The 22,074-nt window shown below is 33.9% G+C and overlaps 1 protein-coding gene across 1 annotated transcript in view; it reads left to right on the top strand.

The window, feature by feature from the left end:
• The window catches only part of LOC106462629 (rho guanine nucleotide exchange factor 25-like), a 33,263-nt gene extending 11,238 nt beyond the window's left edge, over positions 1 to 22,025 (top strand). Inside the window, exons 4-13 of the mRNA XM_022389949.1 lie at positions 1,723 to 1,952; positions 4,433 to 4,499; positions 8,043 to 8,155; positions 10,709 to 10,868; positions 12,413 to 12,505; positions 12,789 to 12,923; positions 14,037 to 14,222; positions 15,434 to 15,617; positions 16,865 to 16,910; positions 17,971 to 22,025. Of these exons, the coding sequence (XP_022245657.1) occupies positions 1,723 to 1,952; positions 4,433 to 4,499; positions 8,043 to 8,155; positions 10,709 to 10,868; positions 12,413 to 12,505; positions 12,789 to 12,923; positions 14,037 to 14,222; positions 15,434 to 15,617; positions 16,865 to 16,910; positions 17,971 to 18,391 (1,635 nt within the window). The 3' untranslated portion in view covers positions 18,392 to 22,025. The remainder of the gene's footprint in view (positions 1 to 1,722; positions 1,953 to 4,432; positions 4,500 to 8,042; positions 8,156 to 10,708; positions 10,869 to 12,412; positions 12,506 to 12,788; positions 12,924 to 14,036; positions 14,223 to 15,433; positions 15,618 to 16,864; positions 16,911 to 17,970) is intronic.
• The last annotated feature ends 49 nt before the right edge of the window (positions 22,026 to 22,074 follow it).

Below are 22,074 nucleotides of genomic sequence, written 5' to 3'. Positions count from 1 at the left end.
TTTTCTATACAGTGAGGACATTAGTCTATATGCTATCAAAAATTCTTCTTGCAGAATTAAAATAATCCAAGAATATAATCCTTTAAATATCCACCTGATGATACGAGATTAAGAAGGTAGCTAATAAGACATAAGACTTTGGCATTCTAAGTGATTAGACTTAATTTATTTTTGCATAGCACTTTCCCTACCAGGAATTTGTTTTGTTCATTTGTTGTTAAGCGCCAAACTACACAATAGGCTATATATCCTCTGCCGACCACGGGTATCGAAACCTGATTTTTAACGCATAAAGCCCTCAAACTTTTAGCTGAGCCATCGAGGGTGTGTGTGTGTGTGTGTGTGATTAATATGGGATGTTGGAGATTAAAAATAATATGTACAGATGTCGTTTTACTTTGATATAAAATTTTATTGTAAATAAAACAAATAAAGTATCAAGCGAAATCGGAAAGAACTGAACGATTCACTTTTGAAGTAAATGCATTTATTACACTCAGTTATGAGAAAAACCCCTTTTTTAAATTCAATTTAAAATTCTGTCTTAACATACAGATTTAAGCAAAAAATGTTTGCATATTATTGAGTAAAAATACTTTATTGATCTCAGATGATGAAGTAATACTACGTACTATGGAATGTCAATAATGGTAGCCTTTAACGTTTAAAGCCTCGCAGTGACACAGCAATAAATTTGAAGTCTTATAACGCTAAAAACCGAGTTTCGATACCCGTGGTGGCCAGAGAACAGATAGCTTACTGTGTAACCTTGTGCTTAACTACAAACAAATAATATTTAAAATGGGAAAGCTGCTCTGAAAGAGAGAAATGACGTTTTTTGCTTTTTTTCTAGAATGGTTTTGTCACTTAATCCAAATCACAATAAATCATTTATTTGATGACCTTTAATTTGCTCAACTGGTTACCAAACACACAAATTTAAGTACGAGAGTTAAGTTTTTCTGCCAGAATTCAAATACGCACCTACAATTTTAGCAACCTTGAAATTTAATCGTCTGTAGGAGTTAAGAATTTCAGTTGTAAAGCATGCAGAAAAAAGTTCTTCCCAACACTGAAACTTAGGTTTCGTTAGAGTTTCAAGTTACATTTTTTTAGAAGATAAAAATTGCCTACTACAAAATTTTTACAAGGTACTAAAGTCGTCTTTTAAAGGTTTTGTGTGAATTTAAACATTTTTAAAAAAATACAAACATTGATTTGTTAATTGAAATTTAAATAAAACTGGATCGTAAAGATTATTTTTTCTTAAGAAACTACAGTAGTTATCAAACCCTTTATTCAGATAGACAGGAAAAAGAATAGTTAAGTATATTTAGTCTCTTCTTTTCACATTAATATAAACAAAATTGTGTGCATTGGTCCTCATTGGAAAGCCCTTTGTTGGAGGAGCAATGATGAGGTTAATAACATAAGAAAGTGTTTGGGTTAGAGTGTTGATGTTAAAATAAAAGCTTAAGCTGCAGTAGGATCGATATTTTAGTGCTGTATGGATTTCTTTACTCTCTGTTTTTGTGTTTTAAAACATCGTGTGCTCAGTTTGGACTTTTGATTTTGTTATTCGTTGTCTGGAGTCCAATAATGGTTCATTATTGTTTCGTTATGTCAGGTAAATCATTGTATATTTTTAATTTTTAACATTACAAATAAATGTTTGTGTAAGTAAAAAAACGTTGATTTTCGTTTTATTATTTTATTTAACAGGTAAATCATGTTGACCACCCAGGGGATAAGGGAAAATATCAGCTTCATCAAAAGGCTCCAGGAAGATCGTTTGGAAGCTCTCAACAATACAATCTTACACCACATGGTTCAAATGCACATATGTTTAGCGACAGCATTGTCTGTTCCCAGAGTCAAACTGTTACATCCCAGTCTTCATTCGAGTCAGAAGAGCCAAAAGTTGCGCGTGAGAAAGCTGTTGAACAGAGAAGGTTTGTATTAAAATTACACATTTGTCTAGTGTTGTTCATTCACCTAGCTTGTAGGAAAAATATAACAGCAACAAAATTAAGTACGTTTAAATACGTTAAACGAAGGCTTGCTGAAAGGGCCAGTCAATTTGTGCTTTTATATGAATGTGCTTAAGCATTCTGCTTTATTTCAAATTTTTGAATGTAACTTTAGTATCATTAGTGCAAGAAAATTACATTTGAATAAGTCTGCAAACTTTTGAAAAATAGCTGCAATTGTAAATTTAGGTTAAGAATGTTATTAATTTCAAATATCAGTTTAGATTTCGCTGAATTCGCACTGTTAAGAAAGCAAGGGAACAGTGTTTTAGGTAAAGATGAAACTATAAATCATTTGAAGTAGATGTGGCTAATATTTTATGATTATAGTTTGAATATATTAAAATAATAATACTGACAGCACACCCACAGAACACTGTCATAAATTTCAAAAACTGATATTTCCACACGCACCACACTTTTCTGTTTTTGGAAAAGACATTCAACGTATCTTCAATATACTGAATTTCCTGTTCGACGAAGTCGTTTCGTTTTAGGCCTAAACATACTATGTTATTATTCCCAGATTTACCCCCATTTCTACAGATAAGAATAGTACCCGCTGTAAATAGAGGTTCGACAGAAAATGTATCGCGGGGTTAAACAAGATTCTGATAACAATTAATTTAGGAAACACAATGCATACATGTTTCACAGTGTAACAAAAGCAATTTATTTATTGCACACTAAAGACATTCAATTCGGGTCAGTGGACATGTGCACGAAACGACAGACGATCTCATGGGGGGAATCAACGACCATATACATATCGAATAGCGTAAATTCTCCCAGGGTGCATTTGTCAAACAAATCACTTACTTATTGTAAAAAAAAAAGTATTCAGGTATTTCTAAACATCTACACGACTGATGCTTCTAGACAATGCGTTATCATAACTTTAAGGAATTCTCCAGCGCCACCTTCCCTGGAAATTTATAGAAATATCAAGTAGGGAATGACTACTGACAGTGTGTCAACAATAAGATGATATCTATATACAACATTCCAAAGCCGATATTTGCACAATATACATTCAACACATGTGCCAAACGCGTGTAAGTGAACAAAAAAACTGAAAATGTTGGTAAACAATAAACGCTAACCTTTCTAAACTAAAAGGAAGAGAAACACTTGTACAATACTATACTTTTTTAAAATAATACATTGACACATACATATTGTAATTGAAGAATAACTCACAAGCTGGTGGTCGAATTGCCTTTTCATTTATTATAGAGTAGTAACGGAGCGGAACTTTCATGTTTTAGTTGTGGGTTCTAATTGAACATTTCTAGTTTGGGAGGATTGTAGAAACTTGCATAACAATAGAATCTGCCATTTGCCATAAAGAAACAATGGAAGTTTATTCTATAAATTTGTTACTCTCAGCCAATAATAATTTCATTGATCTAAGTTATTAGTTATATAGATAAAGACTTGCAGATCGTTATATGACACTAAGTAAAAACAATATGTGTACGCTACGAGAATATTGCTAAAAATATAACTAGTTCAATAATACATTATTGGATTTGAAAAAGGGTTAATGTCCTTATAATGTATAATTACACGGATATTCCCTTATAATAGGATTAGCCAATCATTCTAACATTCAGTAACCATAGTACCTTACTTTGAAACTAAATGTAGTGTGAAACATACATTAAGTGTAAACTGTATTACAGAATTGGAGTGAAGATAAAATAAATAATGGAGTTCTCATGAAATCCCATTAAAATAATAATAATGATTAAGATGTGAGTATGAAACTATAATAGGATTAGCCAATCATTCTAACATTCAGTAACCACAGTACCTTACTTTGAAACTAAATGTAGTGTGAAACATACATTAAGTGTAAACTGTATTACAGAATTGGAGTGAAGATAAAATAAATAATGGAGTGCTCATGAAATCCCATTAAAATAATAATAATGATTAAGATGGGAGTATGAAACTATGGACCTCTCACAAATTGTGGTCTCTCAGATTGTGGTATGGATTAAATACCAATGTTATCAGTGAAGTATGATTAATAGTCTATCATGAAACACAATCACCTCTCAACCTAACCTCTTTACGTTTAACACTTGAAGGAGTTCTATAAAACCTGAATTTCGACATTTCAACTAAATTTGAGGATTAAGTAGGAAAACTAATTCTTATAAAGCTCGTTTGTCAACATATGAACCATAATACTCGGGACAGTCAATAAGATATTTTTATTTAATGTATATATATATATATACACACACACACACACTCGGTATAAAAAATAAATAACATATTTCTTGTCAGTCAGGCTATAGATTATTGTTCAATATTACACGGAAAGTTAAAAACGAGTTAGGCTTAACTTCTGCAGTACAAGGATGATGAAGAATTTTTCTCTTTACCTGTAGTTTTGTGATTCAAGAACTGGTGAACACAGAGAAGGATTACGTCAAAGATCTTGGTCATATAGTTGAGGTTTGTAACTTCGTGGTTTATTACATATTTTTATCTTATTAATACAAGTGTTTCAAAATATTAGTGTTTCCAATTCTTGAATTTTATGCCAACGTTTGAAAAGATCAGTTTCAGTTTTTGAATTTATTAATTATCCATATTAGAGTTGATTTTCTGACTGAAACAGTCGAGTATGAACATTTTTGATCCTGTGTTGTTTTTACGTACGACCTGGCGTTTGTTATTAGTTTGTTGTAATTGATAAGGCTTACTTGATTGAGGAAGCACATTATGGTAATGTAATAATAGGTAGGCAAACAATGATTTGTAAGCATGAGGAAGAGTTTTAATGATGTTGGAACATACTACATGTTTCAACAGATCATTGGTCTGTCTTTTTCAGATATGATCAGCACTAAACAATACAAGGTTTATATATCGTTACAAAGACAAAAGACACAAGTTTTAAATGAGACAGAAATGGTGTCAAGTCTGTCAGTAAAGGTCAAGTCTGGTCAGCTGTATGAACGATGAATATATCTTACTAAATACGGCTGATATTGCTGGAGCCATTTTCACGGCTTAGTAAGAGATTGTTCGTTTTGATGATTTCTATAGTTTCTGGACAGTCTCTTTCTTCTTTAGTTTTGGGTTGGTGTAGGAGAAGAATTTCATCCCAAAGTATTTTGTGACCTGTTTCATACTGATCGTATGTTAAGGCGGATATCTGGAATTCACCTCTACGTATGTGACCTTTGTGTTCTTTGCGTGTTATTTCTAAGGAACGTGACGTTTGTCCTATGTTTGACCTAATGGTTAACGTGCCAGGCTGCAGATGGAAGGGTGTAAAATCCGCGCCGTGATATCGCTGAACAAATTCCACATTTGCAGCCATTGTTGCGTTATAAAAGTTGACAACCAATTACGTTAATCGACTCAAAACAAGAAAAAGCCTTTTGTGACAGTAGGTGCTGCTGGTTGGCTGTTTTCCTTCTTGTCAGTAGTTAAAAATTAGGGAAAGATATATATAAACCTTAAAGGGTTGTTGACCTTACTGTTAAGACAATGTGTCCAAAAGGTGCTGTTCATAATGGAAAAAAGCACCCAGAATACCAATATCAGTGCAAACTAACGACAGAAACCGTCGTTAATAGCGAGGGAATCCATTGTAATTCGTGTTATTGATATCTCAAATCCACTTTAATCATATTTCATCCTAATTATCATCAGGTTTTCTATCGATTAGTTTTACCCATCACTGTTGTAACTAACTTAAATTTATTAGTTGCAAATAATAAATTTCCTTCCCCTAAAGTATGTTTTTTTTTTCTTTATTTCAGTTTTAAACGGAATATTTTGGTTTGCTTGCGTTCAGGTGCCTCCCCAGCCCCAATTAAATAATAGTCATAAGTGATTTATAAATGATACTAAAATTATGACACGTTCTGATTCATGAAGAGCTTGCCTATTCATTTTCAAAAGTTTCCAAGCTGAACTTCGGCCGTTAGGCTTCTCACGTTTTTAGCGGTACAAAGTCCTAGACTTCTAGCTTGGCGATTACAGTCTAAAGTTCCATAGGCTTGTACTCTGTACCAACCTAAAACTACAATTGTTTCTCCGAGACGTTTAAAATATTTTATTAGTCAGACTTATCTAATGACATGGTCGGGCACAACTCTTTGGAAATCTAGGGTCCCAGGCGTGTTTACAAATACATAACAGCACATTTTGGCAACTAGCTAAGCCTTAGAATAGGAGGTTCTTATCGTTACAATTCTCTATATGTTCTCAAACCTATTATTTGGCCCGTTAATGACTGTGTAGAGAACGCGCTGTGATTGGAGAAAATCCGTAAGGTCTGTTATTACATTTTATACATTCTTTCATGGTGTCTATTTCACTAACGGCTCCTGAACGTCGTGTGCGATTTTAACCAAGTTATTACTATTGCAGCGGTAATAACCTTGAGTTTTCGCCCAATTCTTGCATGGCTAGGTCAGATTTTTATCCTTTGTACGTATTATTGTAAGCATTTTAGAGATTCGTACATTCAGACAGGTTGTTACTACATCGGCAATTGACAAAAACTGATTATACTAGTTACCGAATGAACAACGCAGTACCACACCTTAATGAATAGTGAGGGTCTGAAATGCATACCACATTTTTGAGAATTCCATATTTACCACTTCCCTAAAGGAGGACTAACGGCATACTTGTTTTCCTAGTACGCTTTACCCTTCGTAACTGATATCAAAAATAGGCGTTATCCCAATATCCCAAGACTCTGTTAATCTTGTAATCCTTGCGATAGATGTCAATGTTCTTATTGCACATACTTTTGAATAGTATAGAAGGAGTTTGCAGAAGCAACATACAAACAGGCTTGTCGGTTTGGAAGCCCTTGGGTCAAGTGACACTTTCATGATTCATCTTGAAAATGTTTTCAAAATACCGAGTAAAAGCTATACACGGATATTTTATTGTCAATATAAAGTACATGTGTTTGCACAGTACAACGCCAAACTTTTCCCCAACCTACTTTCCAGCAAATAACAATGACGACTCGTCACATACTTTTGATTGTCATGATCCAATTATGTACCAGCTAACGAAACTAGTTATCACTGCAGAGATAATAGGACGGCAAATAACAATGACGACTCGTCACATACTTCTGATGATCATGATCCAATTATATACCAGCTAACGAAACTAGTTACCACTGCAGAGATAATAGAACAGCAAATAAGATAAGAAACAAAGCTCCTGCTCATCATCCTCACAAAAGAAAAGAAAACAAAACACGGCACTCGGAGATTATATAAAATATAATTAATATATTATACAAATATATTATTATTAAAATATAATTAATATATTATATTAAACAGTTCTATTCAGTCTCTCTTTAAAATCAAGCTGTAAACTTTGTTGTTGGAAGCAAGCCATCTATGTTCCAAAAAGAAGACAACCCAGTGGATAAACCAATTTTACCATGTTCCATAAAGAAGACAAGCCAGCGGATAAACCAATTTTACTATGTTCCATAAAGAAGACAACCCAGTGGATAAACCAATTTTAACATGTTCCATAAAGAAGACAAGCCAGTGGATAAACCAAATTTACCATGTTCCATAAAGAAGACAAACCAGTGGATAAACGAATTTTATCATGTTCCATAAAGAAGTCAGTGGATAAACCTATTGGTTTCAGGTAATCTTGGCAAACTACTGATAACTTGAATAGACTAGCAAAATCTACAATTGAAAGTTTTAAACACAAAAACTGTTTTGTAGGCTGTTTCCTTGATGTTCAAAAAGCCTTTGACAGCACGTGGCATTATGGTCTTTACTTTCAAACGTCTTAACTGGAACTACGGTGCGACATTGACCGTTGGTTATCCAACTTCCTGGACGAATAGAAAAGATGATATGAAAAGCACCTACTCTGAATACTTTACTTCTGAGGTAGGTGGCTCACGGGGAGGGATTGTTAGCCCCATGTTTTTTATCATGCATGAAAGCATCATGTCACTTCTATTTTTTTTTCTTTTTTAAATAGGGATATATAGCACTGATGAAGACTGGCGAGGTGCCAATGCCTGAAGACCTGAAAAACGGTAGAGACAAAATAGTATTTGGAAATATTGAGGCGATTTATGAATGGCATAGAGAGTAAGTATTTCAAAATGGATGAAGAAAAAGAACTAAATAATATTAAAGCTATCGGAGGCTATTTTAGAATAATACAAAAATATTATTTTATAGAAGGTGGTCGTGAAACATTTAAATCATTCCCTAAAGTAATGGACAAAATCTGATACAGAGGAGGTTAACTCACTACCTCGCATAGTCTTGTAAAATTTACGTTTTACACTCGAATACACAGAGGGTTGAGTACTTTATATTAAGCCCCCTAAGTGGCACAGCGGTGTGTCTGCAGACTTACAACGCTAGAAACCGGGTAGATGGGCAGAGCACACACAGCCCATCGTGTATCTTTGTGTTTAACTACAAACAAATCATTTTATATTTAAACGATTTTGTAGTCTCGCTACGTCATTCTAATTCATGTCGCCACTATGTCATGCTCTATTTGGCGCATCTTGTTAACAGGCCTGCAGCATATCTTCCACTGCAAAAGGATCCGTCCTAAGGCTGTTATGTTCAAAATACAACAATCCTCCCTTTGTTGTTTCCATGGTCCATCTAGATTACGAGTACAGCTGTTCTCAGTGTCCGTTTCAACAGTTTGATCACATAGAAATTCTTATGCACTGCGTCTGTCGACTTCATCGGTAAGAAATATCGTGATTACCTGTTTCATTCTTTAGCTGCTTGAGCTATATGACAATTGACCGGTAAGTATGGCTGGAGGTCTTGTCTTGGTGATGGCACTGTATTGATGGCTGAAACAGAACAAGACTTTCAAGATATTTTGAATGATGTATGTAACACAGGAAAGAGGTATGAAATCAAAATGAATGCTAATAAGACAAAGAGAATGCTGATAAGAAGACATAATAATAAGCCAGAAATTCAGATACAATTAGAAGAAAAAGACATACAACAATTATAGAAATTCACATATTTAGGCCAGACCATAACAGGTGATGGAAAATATGAAGCTGAAATAGTGAAGAGGATTGAGGTGGCAAGAAGTGCCTGTAATAGTATGAAAACAAGTCTGACATCAAAGAAAATAAGAGTAAAAACAAGGAAGAGAATAATAAAGTGATATATAATGGCTGGAGACGGCTTAAATGGGTAATGAAGAAAAACTTTAATATAAGTTTAACATGACAGCAAATGTACAACGTTTCGACAAGGTTTTGTCATCATCAGTGATATATATTCGATGACGAGGAACCCACTTTGAGATTAATAATGGCTGGAGACGGCTTAAATGGGTAATGAAGAAAAACTTTAATATAAGTTTAATATGACAGCAAATGTACAACGTTTCGACAAGGTTTGTCATCATATGTTCAACTCTGTTATATGGCTGTGAAACATGGACCTTAACACAAGCATTGATTAACAAACTGGAAACATTTGAGATGTGGGTGTACAGGAAGATGATCCTGGATAGACAAGGTAACAACAGAAGAAGTTCTTAGTATTGTGAATGTGAAAAGATATGTTGTACCAACCATCAAAAAGAGAAAAGAAGTGTATTTTGGCCAGATGATGAGACGAGACAACATCCAGCGAGTCCTACTATAGGGCCAAATAAAAGGGAAAAGATACAGGGGAAGACCAAGAAAAGTAGTGTATTTTGGCCAGATGATGAGACGGGAAAACATCCAGCGAGTCCTACTATAGGGCCAAATAGAAGGGAAAAGATACAGGGGAAGACCAAGAACAGAGTGGATAACAAATATTAAAGAGTGGACTGAGATAGCAAAATATGAAGACCTAGTGAGAAAAGCACAAAACAGACAGAAGTGGATTGTGACAGCCAACCTTCCTGAGGAAGACGGCACATGATGATGATGATGACTGTTACTTAGAGCACATGGATGAATTTTGCCATCGACCTTTGTGGTCGTGGATTCTTACACGTTACAGGATAGCTTATCACGGGTAGAATAAAACTTGTTGTATGTGTATTTCTAGGTGGCCCTTGTTCCCCAAGTTGATACATTTTCTTTCTTTTTCAATGCTGTTGTGTAAAAGAGATATCCCCGTCTGAGAAACCCTAAATATCAGATCTGAGTATATGGATATTTTGCGTCGGAAATGGCTCTTTTATACCCTTTCTTAAAAGCAATTCAGTTTTCGGTAGCATCACACAACCTACGAAACACCAAACAATGTCAGAATTTAGTCCTGATACATCCATTCCATTGCTACTTTATATCGTCTGTGGTTGTCACATGACTTTGTGGTTTTGATATTCAAAAATGTTTTAATATGATTTACTCAACCCTGTATATGGATGAGAACAATTAATAATAAAAAATGAAACATTATTTTTAAAGTTAATTTCCTAAAATCACTCACTCTTTCGAAGAGCACCTTTAGCACTAAATTACAAACATTTTGTATTTGTAGCGAATATGTGTTTTATATTTTAACAGAGAAGTATAATTTCCTATGATAGCAGAAACCATCAATATTCCATGCATCAATTAATTTCTTATTATGTTACGGTAATAAATAAAATTATATGTCCAATCGTGGTCGGTTTTCAAACAGTTAATAATAATATACGTCTTATTATAGTTCTTTCCTTGGAGAGTTGGAGAAGTGTGTAAACGAACCTTGGAGACTTGGTATCCTGTTTCGACGCTACGAAAGGCGCTTAAATATGTATGTTGTGTATTGTCAGAACAAGCCCAAGTCAGAATACATTGTATCTGATTATGCAGACACTTATTTTGAGGTAGGAAATGTATTTATCTTACTTCAAATGTTTGCTACACTTCATTACGTTCAGTATTTGAGTCAGTAATAAACAAAATATCACAAATGTCATTAGTTTAGTTTGTTGATGGTGAAAAATATTCCAAACGACAGTAGTTTAATAACTGTTCATCTCTATTGGCCCTTCCCTTGATAGGTTTTGGGTCTTAAAGACCTTGGAGGGTCAGGTGTGTTCGATCTCTTCCTTCTGTCTCCATTGGTTTTAAATTTAATAATGTGTTTCAAAAATACTTGATATTCACTGTTTTGATGAGATTCCAGCATTATTTTATCTTTGCTGAGAAAATATCGCATTTAAAAAATAGCTTGGATTCACAAGTTAAATCTGTTATTTATAATAGCTTTTAATATCAAGATGAAAGACGACAATTATATATATGTTTACAGAATCACACTTCCATATACAAGTATTGCTTTTAAACATATTTCTTTATTCTCATGTATGTACAAACATAATATTTTTTCATATAAATCAAGACTTATAACAACAACAACAAATTGATCAACATTTAAAGGAATTCTCCCAGAGACTGCTATTGAAGAACAATTTATTGATAGTAAAAATATGTTTTGAAAAATGATTAAAAATAGTTAAACAATTACTTTATTTTCAAAAACTAAACAACATATAATAAAAAAGTATAATTATTGGACCTCAACTTGAAAAAAATATTCTGTGATCCGTGTGTAGCGTATGTGGATCAGGCGCAGATTTCTAAAGAAACCACCCCCAGTGGCACAGTGGTATGTCTGCGGACTTACAACGCTAGAAACCGGGTTTCGATACCCGTGGTGGGCAGAGCACAGATAGCCCATTGTGTAGCTTTGTGCTTAACTTCAAATAAACAATAAACAAAACCAAATTTGTATCATACAAAAGAACTAATAATTTTCATTCTAAACAAAACGCGTGTTATTAAAATCAATGATTTTTATTAACTTAATCAAACATACCTATATTTCGTTCTCCCATTGGAGCAAGATTCAAATCGATTTATGGCTTTAATTACTTTTAGACTATTTTCGTGTACAAGATGACCTGAAGAAGGACTCAGTAAGTGAGAGCCAGTAACTATCTAAAATCTGTCTCGAGGTACCGCTTGTCAATGAAAATCTTCTAGAAATATATTTACTGCCTGAAATTTCACTGAAATATAAAGAAAAGTGCAAATAATGTATAAAGTTTTTACTAAGTGAGATCTCCCAAATTGTCTAAATCTTCACATTTCAAACGATTGCCTGTTCAAAGTATTTCTGAAGGGTCGTTTCAATCGATATTAAGACTCTCAATTTTGTTTACAAGAGCTCCCACGGAAAATTCGAATCAAGGTAGAACTGTTAAACCTTTAATATTGGTTTATAGGAACTCCAAGGACATTCCAATCGAAAAACAAACAAACAAACAATAAAACAAAACTGTTAACCCCTTTCAATTTTGTTCAGGAGCTTCGTAGATCATTAGAATTGAAGTAAAACTATTCAATCTTTAAATTTTGTTTACAGGAGCTCCGGCAGAAACTGGGCCACAAATTGCAACTTCCTGACTTACTTATTAAACCAGTCCAGCGAATAATGAAATACCAACTTCTGCTTAAGGTAGGGTTTTCAACGTTTACCAATTTAACAACGAAATGTGTCCGATCAGTCACAACTCAGTATAAAACTCAAGCATCATATAGCCCGCGTTAATAAATCCCGAGATAGTTTTTAGAATGTTATTCTTCGTCATTCAGAGGGTAAAAATGATTTGATTTTAACATTGTTTTAAATATTACTCTTAAATAAAATCAGCTTTCCAGACTTGTCAATAAATATGTCAATAGGATTGGTGGATCTAGTTGAAATCGAATATTTAGATTAAATATATTTGGTTCTCTAGGATATTTTGAAGTTCACTGAGAAAGCGGGGTTAGAAGAAGAAGCTGAAGTCCTTAGGAAAGCTGTTCAAATCATGCATGTTGTACCAAAAGCTGCCAACGATATGATGAAAATAGGACGACTACAAGGTTTCGAAGTAAGTAACGACGTTTAGAGAAGTTATTTTGTTTGATCAAACAAGCAAGTAAAATTATTGTCAGAATATTTGTTACAGTGATAATAATTGTTTTCATACATGTTTCAACACTAGCTTTGCCTGTTACATTGATAATAATTGTTTTCATACATGTTTCAACACTAGCTTTGCTTGTTACATTGATAATAATTGTTTTCATACACGTTTCAACACTGGTTTTGCTTTTTACATTGATAATAATTGTTTTCATACACGTTTCAACACTGGTTTTGCTTTTTACATTGAAAATAATTGTTTTCATACACGTTTCAACACTGGTTTTGTGCATAACAGAACTATTTGTTTAAGGCAAAGAATACATGTTAATATTCAAATTATTGACTTGTTTTCATATTGTTTACCACCGATAAGATTATCATATTGTCTCACATTCAGTAATATTATTTTTGTTTGTTACAAATGTCAGTGTTAAAACATGACAAAAAAGGGTGAAATAACATCTTTTTTTAAATTTAAAACGCATAAATAGACCGGAGCAGTCATTAGCGGGATTGATGGTATATTTGTTGAAATTTGTTTGTGTGGTTCCGATATTATTAGGGTCCCTGTAACCAACAACATCACTTGTACCACGAGTAGTTTGGTACATATAGTTTTAAAAAAAGTACTTAAAAACCTTCATAGTTAATTCAAGGGTTAATATTATATGAAAAAGCAACAAAAACAGAGTATCCCCCGTTTTAAAAAAGTACTTAAAAACCTACATAGTTAATTCAAGGGTAAATATTATACAAAAAAGCAACAAAAAAAAACAGAGTATCCCCGTCTACAACTTTTCAAGAATCACCAAAACTGGTAGGTGTTCCTGGACTGAACCTCAAACCTTGGTACATTTAAAGTTTTTGTTTTTCTGCTACAAGTGTGTTGTTTTCACTCTTATTTTACAAGACTGATCAGACAGCAGTATCGTGATACAGTATATTCATAATTATGTTTCCCATGTTTTCTTGAGATTTTTTTGTAGTTATTCACAATCGTATACACCTTTGGAAATAACGTACAAAGTTTAAATGTATGTAATATTCAGTAGCATTGCCTTTTTTACACTTTTAGGGAAAACTTACAGCTCAAGGAAAACTGTTGCGTCAAGGAACGCTGCTGGTTGGCGATTCTTCTTCCAATGGAAAACTGAAAGATAGACAAGTGTTTCTCTTTGAACAAATTATCATCTTCAGCGAGTCGGAAGGAAAAAATACACAGTTCTCTCATCCAGTGTACTTTTATAAAAACCACTTGTTGGTAAGACTTCTTTCTTGGGATCATTAGGCTCGTCCTGCTACTGTAAGAGCTTAACTATAAAATATGCTTAATTCTCAGTTGGTTTCATCACCAAGTGAAAGCATGACGAATGAACAGACTTAGTCAATGACTACGTGAAGAACTTTGCTCCTTACTCAACAGAAATCAGTCTCTCGTTGTAACACGGGTTTACAGTTAGTTCTAGTTGTAACCATAAGCTGAACCATTTATGAATCCTCTGGATTTGAAAAGTTCGCTCTTATTGGATTTCACTATAGTTTTGAAGTTCTTTGTGACATTTTTAGGATCACACTGTTATCGTACTGAAGACATTTTGATAAGACAGGATTTACACATTTTAAACTAAAAACGGTACAGTATATCCTAAAACGAGAATAGATTAAAGCTGGTGTGGAAGTTAATATTTCTTTCTGACACTTCACATGCGAAGTCGATTGAATGATTTTTACATGCTTCTAATATGAAATGAAGAACGTAATATGTAGCACGAAGTGAGACGTGTAAAAAGTCAATTTTTTATAAAGAATATTGTTTTTATCTTATTTTTAACAACTTGTTAAATTTCTACACAGCTATTTTATTTGCAACATATTCTGCACTAGAAAATTCAGGGATAAAAGAAACCACAAGGGTTAAGGAAAATTGAAATTTTATCTTAGAATATATTAGTTGTCAAACGGTTATTTACTTTATATATTGAAGCCTTAAAGTATAAAATTGTTATGCGTTAATCACGGTTAATATAAAACTTGTGAAGGTTTACGACAAAGAAAAAGATGAAAATATACAACAATGAGTTACGAGGAAACAGATGGAGAAGAGAATTATTTCAATGAAAACTAGTTTTGGGTTAGTACAATTGTTAAACGAGTTGAAGAGGCTCCACATTTGACAACAATTAATTATTTTTCATACCAATTTCAACTGTTATTTCTTAAAGAATTAAACATTTAGCCGTTTAAGAAGCTTTAAATAGCAGGGCTATTGTCCATATGCACGGTCGTCAGTTAGGGCACGACCGTACGTAGCGACATGGACTGCAACGACGTGGCGGAGCTCCCAAATCATTATAATATAACGTTCTCAACCTCAGTTTGAAGTATTAGATGATGTTTTGTACATTTAGAATTCTATCGTGTATCAGTGTTTAAAGTCATTAATCATCATTAGTATGTATATTGTTTCATCAGGCGAATAAGATGGCTCTGAGGGAAAAAACAGAGAATGGAGATCCATTGTCTTTTATATTGGAATCAAAGGATTTTAATCAGCAAGAACTGCATTTCACCATTCAAAGCCATAACGAAGCAGAAAGAGATGAGTGGGTAACGAGCATTCGTTCTATTCTAGATACCCAACTCAACTTCATGAGAGGTAAGAGACATTTTCTTGAACAAACTTGATGTTTTCTTGTGTTGTTAATCTCAAACCAAATGTTGACTTTTTTTTTCAAGATGTGCGTTTTTAATTTAGGCTTAAAACTAGTTAGCTTATACTAGGTAACAAAACCTAAGTCATAACAAGCTCGAGACTGCCGTTATTGCCAGCGATAACATCCGAGTTAAGTACAGCAACTTGATAGAAAAGCCTGTCTTCGAATAAATCTTTGTACAAAACACATAGTCCTCTGCCCTCCAGTGGCACAGAAACCGGATTTCGATACCCCTGGTGGGCAGAGCACAGATAGCTCATTGTGTAGCTTTGGGCTTAATTACAAACAACAACAACATAGCCTCTGACACCCCCACTGGCTAAGCCGTAAGTTTGAGGGCTTACAACACTACAAATCGGGTTTTGATACCCGCGGTCAACACAACACAGATAGCCCATTGCGTAACTTTGTGCTTCTTAACAAACTTAGTGTGAAATTTTGTCAATATGTAGAGAGAAAAAAAAAACCAGCAATACTTTAAATTTTTTCATTAGTGTTTGATAGTAATAGATGTTTAGGGTCAGTTTGATCCCTCACTTTATAAAGTAAGTTATGTTTACCATAATATAACGCTGGGCACCATAACCGCGTATGCAAGTCAGAAGCTTTTTGTGTATCAGTCAAAAACGTTTATTCGTAAACGAGCAAAAGAGTTTCATAGTGGTTAACGTTTCGTAAGGTTCTGCCCTGCGATAAGCTACTGATCATGCTTCGCACTTGAGCGCATTATAATGTGACAGCCAATTCTGCTTCTTGTGTAGGCGGTGGGTGATGCTAATAGATTGCCTCCTTTCTCTTGATTGGCATATGATTGAGCCTTGAGGTCTTTGACCTGACCGTTTAGCCCATGTGTCGCATAAGGTACCGTTCATGTTGAAAATTTGTTAATACAAAGATATTCTTAGCTGCAGACCTTGTTTGATAAACAATGTCAACAGATTGTGGTGAATTTGAAAGGTGTTAGACTTTGTTTTTCTAATTGCAGAAATTTCCAAGTAGTCAAAATCATAGACAACTCGATCCATGTCTTAATACATAAGCCGTATGTTTCAACCTACAGTCATTTGGTGTTTTGTTATATTAGTTATGTAATGAATTCAAGAAATTTAAAATTGATAATTAACTATAAAATCATAAACTTCATTTTATATTTGCTTCAAATAACAATCCCCTTTACTGTCTTCTCTAGCTTTGCAGTCGCCTATCGCGTACCAAAAGGGTTTAAATAAAGATGGGTAAGTTAAGTTTTAATTATTTTCATTTCAAAGTCTTTAACTACAATTGCCATTCATCATAGATTAAAGAAACTAGCTATGCTGCAAGTTAAGGTATTTCATTAATAAATAAATGTTTTTAACTGCTAGAGTTAACAGTTTTAATGTATCATACTGTATGGTATATGTGTGTGGATTAAAAGTTCTTTGTAATGATATATTTCGTACAGATGATATGTTCTGACTAATCCCCAAATGGCACAACATTGGATCCTACGTTACATACCAGATGTTGAAGTCGCGTTTTCCTGCTATACTTTGCCCGCCTTACATATGTTTGTATATATATATATATATACGGGCTACTTCGCTGGATTCCATACGGGAATCAAGATTTCCGAGGGGACGTCCGAAGAGTGCTTTGTCGACCAAACTATCCTGTTTCTATAACTCGCATAACAACTCGTACAACTGTTTTCCTGTTGACGTAGTCCTATCGGAATATATCGCGTGTTGAGCATCAGATATCAAAAGTTGATATTTCTTTACACTAACTGGAATACTACAGTAATAGGCTTAAACACCTGCCCGAGCCGAGTAATAGGATCCTACATGGAGTTTCTGAAATGTTCTGTTATGTAACCAATAACTACAAAAACATCAAGTGTTTAAATTAATTTTATAATAACGATAAATAAAATTAACATGTGATTGAGTTTTCATACAAAGGGGACAATTCGAAGCAAGTTCAATTTATAATCCCTCTACAGGCAAAGCAATGAAACCATCAAGAGATCGATCTTCACTACAGCGGTAATAACTAGGCCAGTAATTAATTTTGAGTTGAGAAAATGCTACCGAAAGAGGGTGTTTAAAATCGAGAATTCTACAACGTTGTTGTTATAGTCTACTGTTACATCTGACGTCACAGTCTCGAAGTTCACTTTACTAGTTCATCATCTAACTCTAACTGATACCTTTTAGCCATGTTGAAATAAAAAAGAATATTAAAGATTAGTAATTTCTATGTCTAGTAGCAGTTAAAATATCTGACCAATTGCTAATTATGTAAATTTTTAAGGTCTACATCGGACTCGGAACATTGGCTGAACAACACCTTGAGAAAATCACTTTCTAATCCTGCTTCTTCCAGCGCCACCTCAAGATTAGAAATTCCGGACGTTGAAAATTCACAAATTACTCACTCTTTTCGTGAAACAAAACGTGAAAGGAACGTTTGTGCAAATCACGTGCACTCTCAGAATTTTGTACACCGAAGTCAGTGTGAGCGAACAGAATCCGGCTGTAGTTTTGATGTTTCCGACTGCAGCTTAGAGACTTCTGAAATCCTAGAAGATAACAGTCGGGATTCCAGTTCCTCGGGTTTCGAGAGGGATAGTGGCGATTTCAGTGTGATCCAAAAAGGTCTAATTACTGATCCTCGACAACTAGATTTAGCGGACCCTGACGTTTCTCAAGGAACTTTCAAAACGTCGCTATAACTTAGATATTGAATTGCTTATAGTGCCAATGTGTTGATTAAATCTAAATGGGTCTTCCTTCTATTTAAGTATATAGTTGTTAATACTTTAGCCAAAAGGTAATAACATTGCGTACACAGACAGAATTTAGTGTCGTCTTCTTGCTTTTTATCTTCTGATTAGGCTATTTGCACTTCAACCTCTGATTGACTCGTTCTAAATATTGGTGATTGTTCTCATCACGTCTGTTATTCGGTAACTAATTTTAAAACACCCTCATCAGTATCGTTTTTCGAGCGATTTATTGATAAGAAACACGTTTTTTTTTATCCCAAAGAATTTACGATTTAGTTGTTTTTCTTGCCAAATCGTACAAGTTTTAACGTTAACAAATATTTTGGGGGGATCTTATATAAGATAGGGTAAAAATTGTAGTTCAGGTGCCCCTAGAAACAGTGAGTGGTTTGTACGTATAGTACTAAACATAATCAAACATTTATTTCAATGATTTTTTTTAAGATTACTGGACTGGTCAGTAAAAAAAAAAGATGATTCATGTCAAACAAAAACCATTAGCAATTCTAACAATAAGTGTAGTAACTCAACTGAAAGCTAAAATGGATCTATATTGTTCTTCGTAGACCTGAATGAAACATTGATTATAAAACAGGTTTTAGCTCTAAAATAATAAGTTTAACGTCTGGTTAAATACGTTGCCAAAGAATATTTGAAGTCAAAATAATGATATCGTAATTTTTTTAGCGTTTTACTCGATAGTTGTGTTGGAAGACTATATCATCAATCTTTGAAATGGAAGAAATTAATATATTTTAGTAAATAACTTGTATAACAGATCCGAACAGTGGTTTTGTCATAACACTGCAAATTTTAGCTTGTGTACAAAGGTACTACAGAATAGTGCAAATATGTGGTAAAACTGTTTTTTTTCTTTTTTTATTGAATCTGTAAGTTGTACATACACATCTGATTTGTCATTCCATTATTAGTTAAACTTTCTTTTACTTAAACCACAATTGTTTGTAAAAAAAAAGATCATTGTTATAAACGTTATTTTACTACCTATGTGTGTACAATACGAAACGTATCTTTCAAACTCAAAGTACAGTACCGTTACAAACACACTTTCTACGTACGTTCACATAATAACAGACGAAGTAACTACAAACACATGTAGCATAATCGCCAAACTGCTCGTACACATTATACTGATTAGATCAAGTTCATAACACGATATAGTTTATAATACATTATATTGATTGGATCTAGTTCATAACACGATATAGTTTATAATACATTATATTGATTAGATCTAGTTCATAACAGGATATAGTTTATAACACAGTATACTCATTAGATCTAGTTCATAACACGATATAGTTTATAACACAGTATACTCATTAGATCTAGTTCATAACACCATATAGTTTATAACACAGTATACTCATTAGATCTAGTTCATAACACGATATAGTTTATAACACCTTATACTGATTAAATGTAGTTTATAACACAGTATATTGATTAAATGTAGTTCATAACACGATATAGTTTATAACACAGTATATTGATTAAATGTAGTTCATAACACGATATAGTTTATAACACAGTATATTGATTAAATGTAGTTCATAACACGATATAGTTTATAACACAGTATACTCATTAGATCTAGTTCATAACACCATATAGTTTATAACACAGTATACTCATTATATCTAGTTCATAACACCATATAGTTTATAACACAGTATACTCATTAGATCTAGTTCATAACACCATATAGTTTATAACACAGTATACTCATTAGATCTAGTTCATAACACCATATAGTTTATAACACAGTATACTGATTAGATCTAGTTCATAACACGATATAGTTTATAACACACTATACTGATTAGATCTGTTTCATAACACGATATAGTTTATAACACAGTATACTGATTAGATCTAGTTTATAACACGATCTAGTTTATAACACAGTATACTGATTAGATCTAGTACATAGTATATAGTATCACTTACTACAAAATGTCCACTATCGCGGACCACTTCTGTTCCTTCCAAGAAAAAACTTCACTTTAATGAAAATAATTTTTGATCGGATATACGAGTGCTGGCTGTGTTGGTTTTGGTATAGTCCGGATATACGAGTGCTGGCTGTGTTGGTTTTAGTATAGTCCGGATATACGAGTGCTGGCTGTGTTGGTTTTGGTATAGTCCGGATATACGAGTGCTGGCTGTGTTGGTTTTGGTATAGTCCGGATATACGAGTGCTGGCTGTGTTGGTTTTGGTATAGTCCGGATATACGAGTGCTGGCTGTATTGGTTTTGGTATAGTCTGGATATACGAGTGCTGGCTGTGTTGGTTTTAGTATAGGCCGGATATACGAGTGCTGGCTGTGTTGGTTTTAGTATAGTCCGGATATACGAGTGCTGGCTGTGTTGGTTTTGGTACAGTCCGGATATACGAGTGCTGGCTGTATTGGTTTTGGTATAGTCCGGGTATACGAGTGCTGGCTGTGTTGGTTTTAGTATAGGCCGGATATACGAGTGCTGGCTGTGTTGGTTTTAGTATAGGCCGGATATACGAGTGCTGGCTGTGTTGGTTTTGGTATACTCGCGTTATTCATTGCTGTAAATCATTTTTGCAGTTGCCCCCCCCCCCATAATCTTCTCACGAATCTCAATACAGATTTCGCCCCCCCCTCCCCCCCAGCTTGAGAACCACTGGTCTAACTGAACAGGGTATGACTTCACTTTCTTATACCCAACCACACAAATACATTACTCTAAATATACGATGCTCATGTAAACTGATATAGAGACTGTACGCTATTGAATATTTGTGATTTGGAATAATTATAAACTTCGGTTATTATTTTTTCGAAATTTCATAGTGTTTATGGACAGACCATATTTTACCAAAAACTACATGTTTATACGGCGTATGCCTCTCAATTTTTGAAACTTTAATAATGTCAGTTCTAAAGTCTTTCACTATTTTGTCTAGCTAAAATGAGAGAATATTTTCACTAAACTTTCGGCAGAGAGTTTTAGTTAGACAAAAATTGGGAATTTTTCCTTGCAATGTATCAAGTACATTGAAACTTGTTTAAAAGTTACTCTGTTTTACAACCACGAAACTGGGTGTTCCCACTTTTGCTCATAGTACGTATTGAAACCTTTATATATATATATATATATATTTTAAAATTATCGTTCAGTAAAATAATTGTAATCTTAATCAAACCGCCAGTAAAGTCTACAATAATCTTAGTATGTACCTAAGTGAGTTTATTTGTAGCTGAAAGTTCCTAAATCCTTATTTTCGAGTTGCTGTAAATCCACCTTGCATCGTTATTTCATAAAACAACCACAAAAACATCTAAGCTGATCAATTGAATAGGTGACTGCTATACGTATAAAAATTTGGATTGCTTCGTCAAAAACAATCTTGTATTTAGAAAGGTTGGAAAATAAGATAATGTTTACTGTGTAACTCTTCAATTTCAATGAGGCCCGGCATGGCCAGGTGGTTAGGGTGCAATCTGAGGGTCGCGGGTTCGAATCCCCGTCCCACCAAACATGCTCGCCCCTTTCAGCCGTGGGAGCGTTATAATGTGACGATCAATCCCACTATTTGTTGGTAAAAGATTAGCCCAAGAGTTGGCGGTGAGTGG

The sequence above is a fragment of the Limulus polyphemus genome, unplaced genomic scaffold (genome assembly GCF_000517525.1).
Source record: "Limulus polyphemus unplaced genomic scaffold, Limulus_polyphemus-2.1.2 Scaffold1213, whole genome shotgun sequence".
Taxonomy (NCBI): domain Eukaryota; kingdom Metazoa; phylum Arthropoda; class Merostomata; order Xiphosura; family Limulidae; genus Limulus; species Limulus polyphemus.
Note: the sequence above shows the minus strand (reverse complement) of the source record. Positions and strands in the feature narration are given on the sequence as shown.